Source organism: Conger conger, chromosome 10 (assembly GCF_963514075.1).
Source record: "Conger conger chromosome 10, fConCon1.1, whole genome shotgun sequence".
NCBI lineage: Eukaryota > Metazoa > Chordata > Actinopteri > Anguilliformes > Congridae > Conger > Conger conger.
Window position 1 is genome coordinate 24,109,505 of NC_083769.1, and position 13,026 is coordinate 24,122,530.

General features: G+C 42.9%; 1 protein-coding gene across 3 annotated transcripts in view; it reads right to left on the reverse strand.

Moving 5' to 3' along the window:
* Positions 1-304: 304 nt before the first annotated feature.
* Positions 305-13,026, reverse strand: part of LOC133138881 (metabotropic glutamate receptor 4-like) — a 281,844-nt gene continuing 269,122 nt past the window's right edge. For 2 of the 3 annotated variants that reach the window (XM_061258002.1, XM_061258003.1), the window contains exons 10-11: positions 9,647-9,890; positions 305-2,839 (exon numbers count right to left, since the gene is read on the reverse strand). In XM_061258002.1, the coding sequence (XP_061113986.1) occupies positions 2,796-2,839; positions 9,647-9,890 (288 nt within the window). In that variant the 3' untranslated portion in view covers positions 305-2,795. Of the gene's footprint in view, positions 2,840-7,776; positions 7,831-9,646; positions 9,891-13,026 lie in introns of all 3 variants that reach the window. The other variant, XM_061258004.1, reaches the window with a different exon arrangement.

Below are 13,026 nucleotides of genomic sequence, written 5' to 3' on the forward strand. Positions count from 1 at the left end.
TACCTAGTTTATATACCCAATTTATTTCAGTTAACTAAGATGAAGTACATAAAACAAATAATTGGATGACTTTTTCTTTAGGCCCACTGCTGTCCTAGTTTCAGCAATGCTTTTAAGTTCTTCACCAGCTTGGATATAATGTATGTCTTCACTACTGTCATTCCACATAAATGTTTTTAATGTTCGCAAAAAAATGCGTTATGATCCCTGACCCGTTAATACGTGCTTGTGAGACTGAATGTTGAATGAATCAAGGCCCGATACCGCATGCTGATACCATATGAAAAAAAAATCCACCGGACAATTGTATTTGCAAAACAGTTTTTTATTAGAAATATCTTTTTTTTTTGTATAAAAATGAACATGCTCTACACTTTTCAATATGTTTTCTATAGATAAGTCATAAATATCCAGGCACTGTATTTCTCTTTTTTGTTTCTTTTTTTTTTTTTAATAGGTCAGTACATAAAGCAGACATGATCAATCCATTTTTAAATAACATACATTAACTTGCCATTTAATTTGGTCAGCACTTACATACTCTATTTTGCAACACAGACAACGTGTTGAAAAGAACCAGGTGATGGTAGAGGAGAAGGGACAAAAAGCATAAACTCATGGTATACACAATCACAAACAACCCCACAATATTTCATCAACAGAAAAATAAACCACACCTCATTTTGCCACAGCCTCGGCGATATCGGTCGAAGCAATGACAGCTGAATGAAAGAAAAGAAGTAGGTTTGTCTTTTGCTGTAATTTAAAAAAATATTTTGATAATCACCTCTTCGGTTTTCCTTCTGGAGCTTATAAAACCATTGAAGCAGCGGGGCTTTCCCCGTTTTACATAACATAAACGTCTAAAGTGTTCTTTCTTCCTGCCTTCCTTTCTTTCGTTCTTTCTTTCTTGCTTTTTTTGCAAAGCCAACCTTATAGATCAGCACTTTGCCAGGGCAGTTTATGAGTGACACATGGTGGTTGGTTCTCCTTGAGATCTAAACACTGGTAGAATCATCATAAAGAGGTCAGCGATTGACTTGTCATTAACTGTACAAGGCTGGTGAGCTCCTCCAATTTGAATGGAGGCCCAGGGCTAGCCCTAAAGATAATTATCTAATTGCACGGAACAAAAACAAAAGAAAGACTAACCATAGAAAGCGTAAATATACAGCCACGACTGTGGGTCTTTCACATTTGCATGCAGGACATGATTGGCTGTTGAAACCTTCCAAGTTGTATCCTTCTTTCTGATCTTTTCAATTGTTGTGTAATGTTGTTCCCACTCCTGAACACAGATACATGTATCTGCCATTGCAAATAAAGGAAATGCTAAAAACAATGGTAAATCCATACAGTACGCCCCCTCTAAATAAGCTAGTCCATGTCATGGGCTGGGCACAGTGGAACCATGGTGAACCAGCTATGGAGTGTGGTATATAAACTGGTAATATATTTGGAATAGGTAGTGGAATACTGGATTACAGACGCAGAAAACCAGGAAGTTTCCAGAAGGAGTACAGTGCAGTCCTTCCGTTTGGTCTCCGTTTCTGTTTATGGTTCAAAACTGATTTAATACTTAATTACGTACAAAAAATAAATATTTAATCACACACACACAAAAAGAAAACTTGATAAAATAAACCAGTAATCACTAGACCTCAATAGGTTTGGGTTCCCAGACGCAGCACAGACCCAAACGGTGACACCACTGTAACAGAATTTTACCACAGTCCTCACAAGTTGCATTCCGACTTTGACAACACAGTACACACAGTATGTTCCTACAAGCATGCTTGATATCTGAACAAAAATACCACTCAGACAGTGTCACATGGTATACTGTAGTCACCTTAACCCCCCTCATGGGGGAAACAGAAGTTGGAGGAACATTTGTACTGATTAATTAGGGTGGTTGGATCTGCATGTAGGCATGTATGTGAATGACACTACACAGGCAGTCATACACTTATCCAAGCAGATGTTTATTATTTTTGCATGAACAAATTAAACATCACCTTCTTCACAAAAACAATTAGAAAAGAGAAAATGCAACATCGTCTGAATGGCTTCTGTGTACCGTGTATGTATTGACCAATACAATGATCAGCTTTGTTTTGTTTTTTTGTTTTTTGGTCTGAGTAAATATCTGTCTTAAAATTCCCGACATGGCTCCATTTTTATAACTGAGGACAAACAGAGGAGACTGAACTGGAGAGAACTGTGGATCACACGGGCTTTATTGGCTGCTCTTATTCAGCCCTTGGTCACAACCTCAAATGACGGAGAAGAACTCTAGTTAACTCTTCACATGACTGGCAAGAATACGACACGGCACATGAAGATAACAGCCTTTTTTTTTTTTTTTTTTTTTTTTACAAAAAAAAATGTTTTACTTGTCGCTCTTACTGAGAAGCTCAAGTAAACTTCAGAACAGAGGTCTTGAGAGCAAGAGCAAGAGCAAGCCGTGATATAAACTCCAGAAGGAAAACCTCGGTCCGGAATCCATCCGCTCTGCTGTTACCATGGACACGAGGCTGCCTGTTGTCTCTGACGGTCTCTGGGACAACACCGTGTCACATTCGACGTGGCCCCCAGAGAATCTTCCCTGCAGCTTGTTTTTTTTTTTTTTGTCTTGGCATTTGTTTGCCAAACCTGGTCCTCAAAGATCCTGTTTTTAAAATGTTTTAAATTGGCCACCTCTTTTTCCTTGTTTCCCACTGCTTTTCTGTCTGTGTGATTCATATGTGTCTGGGGTGAGGTCAGATCCAGGCATCAGAGGGCTACGTCTTGTCCTAGATTGCATGGTTGCTGTAGCTGATGTAGGTTTGCTTGGAAACTATGGACACAAAAGTAAAGAGAGAGAGAGAGTTAGACAAGAACATGTTGAAAACATTTCCCCGCTACCTACCTTTTCAGCCCATCCATCCATATTTATATCTAACAGTAATTGATATAAATAGCTTGGAAAGAATAGCATTTTTCGAGAATGCCATTCCCATTGTAAGAATAATCAGTCTTGCAGGAAAATATATTGCACTGTCTCATCTGCATCCAAATGCAAACACTGTTGTTCAGACAGGTATAGAAAGCGGAGACAAATGTGGGCCAAGCTGGCAATAAAATAAGTGTTTTTCACACCATTTTTTACATCTCCGGATATCAAGTTCTCTTCAGCATAACCACCATGCACTTTATCCTTAGCATGCCACCAATAGTTATAATATTGTTTTTTTTTATTTATTTTTTTATTTAGTCTAAACTTTTTATTCATGTCACATACTTGTATTTCGCAAGTATCACAAGTTATAATTAAAAATTCTAGCATAAATATATCAACTTCAATTCAGTTTCCAGGTTATGACCAAGCACTTTGCTGTCATGCTAAAGACCTTGCTAAAGACCTCTTACCCCAGTCCTCTCTTCAGCACAAAAGTTTGAGGCTATGTTTACAAGATATCAAAACATATTTATTCATTCTTCAGACCTGAACTAAGTCGTGAGATGTGTGTCAGCTTGTGCATACTGCATAACAGTGCATAGCCAGTGTCCTCAATCATCATCCAATCAGCATGCAAGCCTCAGGAATCGGTCTCTGTGTACCATGCATCTCATGCAGCAGTGACTCCACTGTGCTGAACTGTTCCCAGCGAGGACTGAACCCAATGGAGGAGTCACATTATTCTTGGCCTCCTCGCCCTTTCTTCAGCGGGGCAGTTATGTCAAAGATGCCAATGGCAGATGAGCATTTTAATATTCAGCAGTTACACCTGAATTTTCTGAAGATTTGCTGAAACTTTATCCAGTTTACAGCATCCATTGTGTGTAAAGAATGAAATGGTATAAACGGCATAATTCTGTAAATGTTTTGGGACTGCATTTTATTGTGTGTCTTTAAATTCACATTCTAGGAAGTTGGACAGAAACAAGTGGCCTAAATTTATGTACTAAGGTTTTCAATATTTCATGAACACAGGGTTTACATAAATGTATACAGCAATCCTCGTTGCATTGGAGATACCGGAATTGTAGAAATATCTTTTTGTAAATTCTTATGGGCTGATCCATCAGGATTTATAAACCGAAAAAACGAAGAGTCAATCCTGAAGCATTTTTTTTTTTTGCTTGGCAATACAAGCAAGCTAAATTATTATTTCCTATTAGTGCTAGTTACATATCCACCTCTCAGTACATTTCAAATAATACAATGAAAAGTCTGATATAGTAGTTTCACACTGCTATGTCAGACTTTTCATTTTCTCTTTAGAGCAGCAACAATTTAGATTGTCATTGGAGCTATGTAACGTGCTGTACGATAGACACCTTGGCTATGTGGGCATTTACAGCTTTCTGATATTTTAAATTTACTATGTTTTAATTTCCTAAATTACTTTATATACACTCAGTGACCACTTCATTAGGTAGACCAGTATACCAGTTTGTTAATGCAAATATTTAATCAGCCAAACATATGTTTGCAGAGAATGGGCAGAGGAGAAAGGCCAGACTGGTTGAAGGTGACAGTAACACAAATAACCACATTAAAACAGTGGTATGCAGAAGAGCATCTCTGACCACACAAGGTGTCAAATCCTCCAAGTGGATAGGCTACAGCAGCAGAAAACGTAATAAGTAAAAAATACAAAAATAATAAAGTGCTTCGCTGAGTGTATGTTCCTCCTCATTTCCAAGGGATGTGAGATTGTGGAAAGGTTAAGGTGCCATAACACATAGTCCAGCACCACTGCCCCAAAACGATAAAAATATGAACCTTCATTGTTTGTGTAAACAAGCCAACAGAATGACTGTGTGACACATACAGTATCTCTGCTAAGCCCACACAGGGCTGTGTTCACTCCAGGAATAAATATCTGTGCCAACCTGAAATTCTAGGGAAAATATACAGAAAATATACATAGTTCATCCTCCTCAGAAGATTTCAAAGCAATGCAGGCTCAGACCTCAAAGATTAATTGTAGATTAGCGTATACTAAAGCAAAATCTGGGGCAACATGGCTCAGGCAGTAAGAGCAGTCGTCTGGCAGTCGGAGGGTTGCCGGTTCGATCCCCCCGCCCGGGCTGTGTCGAAGTGTCTCTGAGCAAAGACACCTAACCCCTAAATGCTCCTGACGAGCTGGTCGGTGCCTTGCATGGCAGCCAATTGCTGTTGGTGTGTGAGTGTCTGTATGAATGGGTGAATGAGAAGCATCAATTGAACAGCGTTTTGGATAAAGGCGCTATATAAATGCCAACCATTTAAAATCTGAAACTTTTACTGTATAATGAATGAATACTAGTCTGATACATGATGAGAAATAAAAATTACATTTAAAAGAATCAAAATCATTTTTTAGTTTTGATAAAACTCCAAAATGGTAAACCTCCAGAATGCCCAAATCGTCCTAAACAGTGCTGCATATGTGTCATGTCATGTATAGATATAGTTTTATATAATAAGCTTTCCAGACATAAAATTATTCCAGCGATGAAACAATGCATACTGTGTATTTATTTCCTTGGTAGCATGCTGTTAACATTTAATTATATTTGATTTATGGAAAGATGCTCACAAATTGAAACTAAGATTCCAGTTAACTTTGTTTCTTGGCAATGTTGCCTTTGTCTTGGTTTTGTGGCAGTTTAGTCTGGGGTATGCGGTGAACATACACAATTCATTGTACAATGTGCTATTTAAATAAGTTTGATCTTAAGTTGATCTTAAATAGTATTGGATGCATTTCAGTTTCAAATATTGTTATTATTTGCTAACATCTAGAAATGACTGAAAAGAACGCAAAAACAAATATTTGAATGAATAGGACATTATTACAAATGTGATGCACCTGTAATTATCATAGCTATGGGACTAGTCATTAATTAATCTTGCCATAACATGTTTGTATCCTTTTAAAGCTGGTATTTACCTTGGTTTTAAGTCTGATGCATTTGTCAAGTGACACCATTTTAAAAAAAGAAAAGAAATGACCTTCACTGGCAGAATGACTGACACATCCAGTAGCTTTGCTATGTGAACACAAGGCTGTTTTCACTCCAGGTTTCTCAGGGGTGTTGGATAGCATGCTCAAGTAACATCCAAACTTAAGTAACTACACTGTACATAATTTAAAGTTTTATGTACATGTAAAATTATTGTTTTCACAAGCCGCAGACAACTCTTGGACATTGTAGCTGCCGGTTTATAGCATAACCATGTTGATCGGAAAAATGCATATTTCAGCTTTTAATAGCAAAAGATAATTTTCTGTCAACATGCATGCAACTTAAATTGCATTTGGAAGGAAATATGCGACTTAAATATTATTAACATGTATCATGGTGCACGGTGGCTTAATGTGAAACATGGGAACATTTATGGCAGTATAAACTGGGGGCTTTTTGATTTAATGGGGGGGGGGGGTGGTGGTGGTAATTGGCCGGACGGGGATACACCCGTGCTGCAGCATTGGCAACATGACGCTAGAGAGGGGGGCGGAGTGGATGTGACTGCGTATTCAGTGCGTGGACGTTTGGTGGATGTGACTGCCTATTCAGTGCATGGACGTCTGGTGGATGTGACTGCCTATTCAGTGTATGGACGTTTGGTAGATGTGACTGCCTATTCAGTGCATGGACGTTTGGTGGATGTGACTGCTTATTCAGTGCATGGACGTCTGGTGGATGTGACTGCCTATTCAGTGCATGGACGTTTGGTGGATGTGACTGCCTATTCAGTGAATGGACGTTTGGTGGATGTGACTGCTTATTCAGTGCATGGACGTCTGGTGGATGTGACTGCCTATTCAGTGTATGGACGTTTGGTAGATGTGACTGCCTATTCAGTGCATGGACGTTTGGTGGATGTGACTGCTTATTCAGTGCATGGACGTCTGGTGGATGTGACTGCCTATTCAGTGCATGGACGTTTGGTGGATGTGACTGCCTATTCAGTGAATGGACGTTTGGTGGATGTGACTGCTTATTCAGTGCATGGACGTCTGGTGGATGTGACTGCCTATTCAGTGCATGGCTCACTCAAGCCCCAGGGGAGAGCTGTATGAGGTGTGAGCCAGGGGGAGGAGGGAGGCAGGCAGGCATGCACATGTAGGAAAACCAACATCAGCTCGCCTGCCCTGCTGTGTCATCGGCGTGAAAACTCAGCCAATCTCGTCCGGACCCGTGTAGGCCGATTGGGCGAGTCAATGTGGATAAATCTGAGTTTGATGCTGCTGACAGCTCAGGAGGAATGGGGGGGGCAGGGTTGGGGTTGAGGTGGATTGGGGTGGGTGCTCCCCGCCCCTTCCCTCCCCTCCCCAAGCGGCAGTGATAAATGAACCTTATTTAAATATTTATGCGCTGCAAGCTGCAGATAAAAAATAGATGGTCCAGAAAGAATTGGAGCTGGCAGTTCCATCTGTCTCCCCCCCACCCCTTTTGTTGTTGCATGCCCTATTATGGAGAATCCCTCAGTGTGTCAACACGGGAAACAAATTATAGTGCGGGGGAGTGGGGGGGGGGGTGGTTATCAGGAAATTGATTGATGTCAGCACCCACGGTTCCATGTTGCGGGATCCACCGCAGGTGAAACAGGTGTGGCCATAGGCGGACAGGTGGCTGGGAGTCATGGCAACGTGCCCGTGCACCAGTGGCAGAGCAAGCCTACGTGCTTCCTCCCTGGCTGCCCGCGAGGTGGGCACAGAGCGCAGGCCAGCCTGAACCGGCTCCAGGGAGTGAAGTGCTCGGGGAGTGGGGAGTGGAAAAGCTGTTTCTGTGCGTTACCTGTGGGAGGGAGCCTCTACAGTCCCTCACCGTGTTCCCCGCCCTCTCCGCAGTCTGCCACAAGCACAGAAGGTGGCGGTTAGTCACAGAGGGCTCCGCCCGCCACTCTACACAGGATGCAGTCACTTCCCATTTGTCCACTTTCCCTTTCCAGGGCCCAGTGGATCAGCCAACCCTCTCGAGCGGGGGGGAAGAGTTTACTTTAGTGCTCAGCGAGATGGTCGCTGGTTGTTACAGTCAATCGCGCTCCCAGCTGAAGTGGGCCGGTTTTGCACAATTCAAATTACATTACACACATTTATTTATCTAGCAGACACCCACATCCACACTTACTATCGTTTTATTCAGCAAAAGCAAAAATTTAAATAATTCCAGCTAGGTAAGCTCAAGACGCTCATTAGCCTACCTGAGATTTGAAACGGCAACCTTATTTTTTCATTTTTTTTCTTTATTTAACCTTTCTTTTACCAGGTTAGTCTCACTGAGATAAAAAAATCTATTTTCCAAGAGAGAGCTGGTTATAAACCTGGTTCACAATCCAGTACTCAAACACCAAATTTGACCTCTGGGGGGGTCCATCTTTGTTCACTGTTTCAATGAAGAGACCGGTTGGCACTTGTGGACCTACACCCACTCAAATAACAAACAACTTCTGCTGACTCCAAATTTGTACAGTATTACTTATCACTTTATCACTAAATAGCCAGTTTCCCAGAGCAGCAGGCGAGAACACTTTATAGGCACTGAAAAAACTAACTCCAGATTACGTCCGGCTGTTTCAAAGGTAATTACACCTCACACTGTAAATAACCCAGAAGGATGCCTTCAATGCCACTGATTATATATTGTACAGTGAAAGAGGCATCTGCCTGAGCACACCATTGACAGAGAATGCTGAGGGCCTTTGGTGTTTCATTTGGCTCTAATTGTAGTGAAGAAGAACTAAAATATATGGGAGGATTACAAGAGAGTAAGTGTTTGATTAGTCTGGGGATTAGACAGCTCCTACGGTAAATTTCAAATGGAGCTGCTGGTTCTATCGACCACAAAAGCTTGTTCACCGCATGCTTTCGGCTGGTAAGTCAAATCTCTTCTAAAATATGAAACCAAAATTACAGAGTGAGTGAACAAGATATTTGAAAGTTTACAGCTTTGTTTGAAGTGGTAATGCATTAGCTAATGTTCTGTGGTAATCTGGATAGTTACTCTTTTTAATCAAGTCCTGGGCAAAGAAAGGCTCCCGTCTCGTTGTGGATGTGTCTGCATGTGTAAGAATGAGTGATAAGTTTCTGCAGGGCTTGGGTTCTACAAGATGGCAGATGGTACAACATATCTGCAGATGGATGTAAATGTTCTGAATAGCATGTTTTCCCATAGGAATGAGCAGTGTGACAGAAAATGTGTTTAAGCTGCAGGCACTCCACAGAGTGAACAGAGCTAGAGGCCACAGAGTGAGTCAGCCAGCTCCACGTAATGGCCGCCTGAAATCCGACCGATTTTCCTTCATCGATATTCAGTTCTTTACAGCCTGCTTTCTGCGGTACATTTCAAAGTATCAGGTCATTTTAATGGCTTGCAATTCCCTTGAAGACAAAAAATGGCATTATTTTGCCCTGTTGAAGGGAAAAATAACCACAGCATCCATTTTGTATACATAATAGTAGGTATTACCGTAAAACTCAACAATGACTTTGAGAATGGAAGGACGGAAGGAAAGTGGAAATCTGGGAAGTGACTTCGGTACAGCATCCAGACCTGCAACAACCGTCTGTCTGCATCCTGTCACATGTCCTTGCTTCATACCCCATCCCCTCTTTGCCTCCAGTCTCTGTCCCCTCTTTGTCTCTGTCGTCCCCACCCCCAAACTGACCTTGTGTCTCCAGGCTCTCGCACAGCTCAGACTTGGCCTCTCCGTTGGGCCGCAGGCCTCCTTTGGGGAACTTGTTGGACATTGTGGCGGCCGTGACCACGGCCTTCAGGCTGCGTTTGCGTTTGGGCACGTTCTGCTCCGGGTGGAACAGCACCACGTACACCTTGGGCATGTAGAGCATCCCCAGGGACACGGAGGCGCTCAGGCTCACCGAGATGGTCAGCGTGGTCGTCTGGATGTACATCTGGAGGAGAGGGAGAAGGAGAGGGAGAGGAAGGGAGAAGAGCGAAAAAGATATGGAGCAAAGGGAGGAAGAGAGAGAGAAAGATGTAGAAAGACAAAGATTGGGAGGAGGAAGGAGGACGATAAAAAAAAAAGAAAGACCCCATTAATGTAAGATCTGCTTCAGGGACCTCTGGGAGTGCAATCCCTGTACATGGTTCAAAACGCTGCAGTGAGGACCACCCACTCCCTTAGCTCTGCATAATGCTACTACAGAGGTTTGTAATGACAGCATTTGATTCAAGAAAGGCCCAATGAAGTCACAGATTATTAAACTACGCTACACTATTACAACCATACCCGCAAAATACATTTGCAACTTAAAGCACTGCTTCCCCAAACTCCTTCTTGCAAACTACTACGGCACTTAGTGTTGTGTTGTCGGTTAATGCCTCGCCTCCTACCCGTTGTGACACTGATAAATTTGTTTCGTCTCAGCTCTTTGCCTCCCCTTTTAGTACACAATTGCGTGGGTCACTCGGGATAAGAATGTGCCTGAAAGTACATTTAAGATCAGCTTAAAGTGGCAATTTTATGGTGTGTGATCACAGCCGTTCGCTCATCCACAAGGTTAGTCAGGCGGCTACAGTATGCTACACAGATCATTTTAATATTCTATGACCTGTGGGCGGTAATAATTAACAGGACATAGTTTGTCCCACCATCATCCAAGCCAGAGAAGGGAGAGCCTGACAGTTCTTTAGTTAACAAGGAACCCGGAACCTTCCCATCAGCTCGGAATTTCCCACCTCTCCTCTCTCCGCTCATCCGATCAATCCGAGGTGTATCCAGGCTACTGCGGCCACCTCTTGTTTGTTAATTTTCTGCAAAGCTGCTTTTAATATTGCTGCTTTATCAACCTTAAAACACTTTCCTAGAGCCAGACTATTATCTTCCCTCCTCTCTCTCCCTGTACCGCCCCTGTCCTGCATCACTCCTACGATATCCATAAGGAACAAATGACCTCACGAAACGTCCACAACATGCGTAAGCAACATTGGGAGAGGGGTCGAGGGTTGGTGTTAAATTTGGCACAGTGTGTCAGCTCCCTTTGGCGCGTTGGTGGTGTTTACACAGAAGAGTGACGTTAATCAGCTTTATGAGGAGAGAGAGAGAGAGAGAGAGAGAGAGGGGGGGGGGGGGGGGGGGGCGGTGCGGGGAACAGCAGAGGCCCGAGACGCCAAGGCAGCGTGTCCAGCATCATGGCAAACCGACTCTCATGGAGCCTGCTGGCACCCGGCGACGTGAGCGCACAGACCGGAGCGAGCAGTCACGCACAGACATGGCCTTTCCTGCTCAAGCGTCACGCTTTATCCAGCTTGTGCGTGGGCTGACCGGCGTTACTGTTCGATGGACACAGAAAGGAACATGTAATGCACAGATAGCATGATGAGTGTGGATCCGGTGCCCACGTCAGGCAGAGTGTAACTGAGAACTTAAATATAATATGGTCCTTTCCCCCGCTCACATTTCTACTTCTCAGCAGCTGCTTCCATTTTGTGTGAATTTATTCATGTATTAAACACTGGACTCCCAGGTGTATATGACTTGCCTAATGGAGAAGTACATTAGGCGCATGAAACTGAAAGTCAGCTTTATAAAATGCTAGACCTCGATGCGAACATTTTTCTAACTTGACAGTTCAGGAAAATGCTAAATACCTGGTCTTAAAGTATATTAATAAAAATGAAAACCATTGAAATGTATGCAAAACATATGCCTCAAGCTGCATTTATGCATTAAGGTAGGAAATGCCATTTTACATAAACGATTAATTCCTAAAAACTTTGCTTGGATCAAGTTTCTGCGAATGCCAGGACTACACAAAATGCATGTGAACAAACTTTCCCTAATCCCATAGCTGACTAAACAAGTGATCAGCTAAGGTAAGATCGCTGTCCCAAACTAAAGCCACGCGCATCACTGGGACTCTTCTTAAAAAGTCACGCAGTGATTATTAGGTTTTAAAGCGGAATGAGAGGCGTTCTCTGTGAGAATGAGTGATGAAGTCGGTGTTAATAGAAGACAGCCCGCAGAGGAAGTGAGCTCAGGGGTCAATTCCTTTCCTCCGGTTCGATTCTCATCAGCGCGACGGCCAGCTCTAATCGTCACGCCGAGTGAGCGCACCTGCCCACCCCGTCCCAGAGCAGAGGGATGGATGGCCCCGCTAAAATCAATGGCATCAATTTGTAAGGGAGGCGTGGAGAGCATATCTCTGAGTAGCAGTGAGACAAGGGGGACTAACAGGTGGGATCATGGTCCTCTGTGAATCTGCTCAGAGTGTCACCCCCCCACAATGGACAAATGATATCAGAGACAGGGTTTGTCTTCAAAAAGTCCCCGCCAACCTTCTCTCCCATAGTGTAACATAGTTTTCTGGTGGTTTTTGTTTACCGGCAAACTACCCTGGCTTACATTTTTATTTGTTGTTGTTGATGTGCAGCTAACTAAGGAAGCCTCCTCATGAGGATGGATCCACAGACCCAGTCAACAGGCATGGCTCACGACAAGCCCGGCTGTGCTGGGGTTAGAGTAGGGCAGTGACACATTCAGCTGGAGATTCATTTCACAGCCATGCCGAGACTACAATGGCCACAGGCTTTGCGCATGAATTTACACAAGAAGATATTAATACAGGAGCTGTCAATTCCCTGCTTTTATTGAAAAATGTCTCTGGGTGCCGGGTTAGGGGAGGTGATAATGGAAACGGTTGTAAAGGTTGTAAATTAAAAAAGAAAAAAGGAAAAACTGCAGGACCCAACTGAAAAAGGTACCGACGATTGTTGGTGATAAATAAAATTGAAAATGTGTTGTTGTTTTCAGCCTTCACGTAGACATACAGTACATATGCTTTTTTCAAACCTGTGAAGGGTACTGCTTCACAATGTAGAATTTCTCAACCTCTGGGAGTTCTGTATTTATTGTGCTTAATAACACACACCCTCTTGTTGAAAGGGAAGATACCGGATTAGGGTTTGGATCAATCTGCAGCCTTTGGGTGTGCCACTCTGGATGAGTCAACATGTTCCGGAGCCTGCTCATTAAGTTTGTGCAGCAGCAGGCAACCCAAACGCAGAACAGCACCCAACACCATTAAC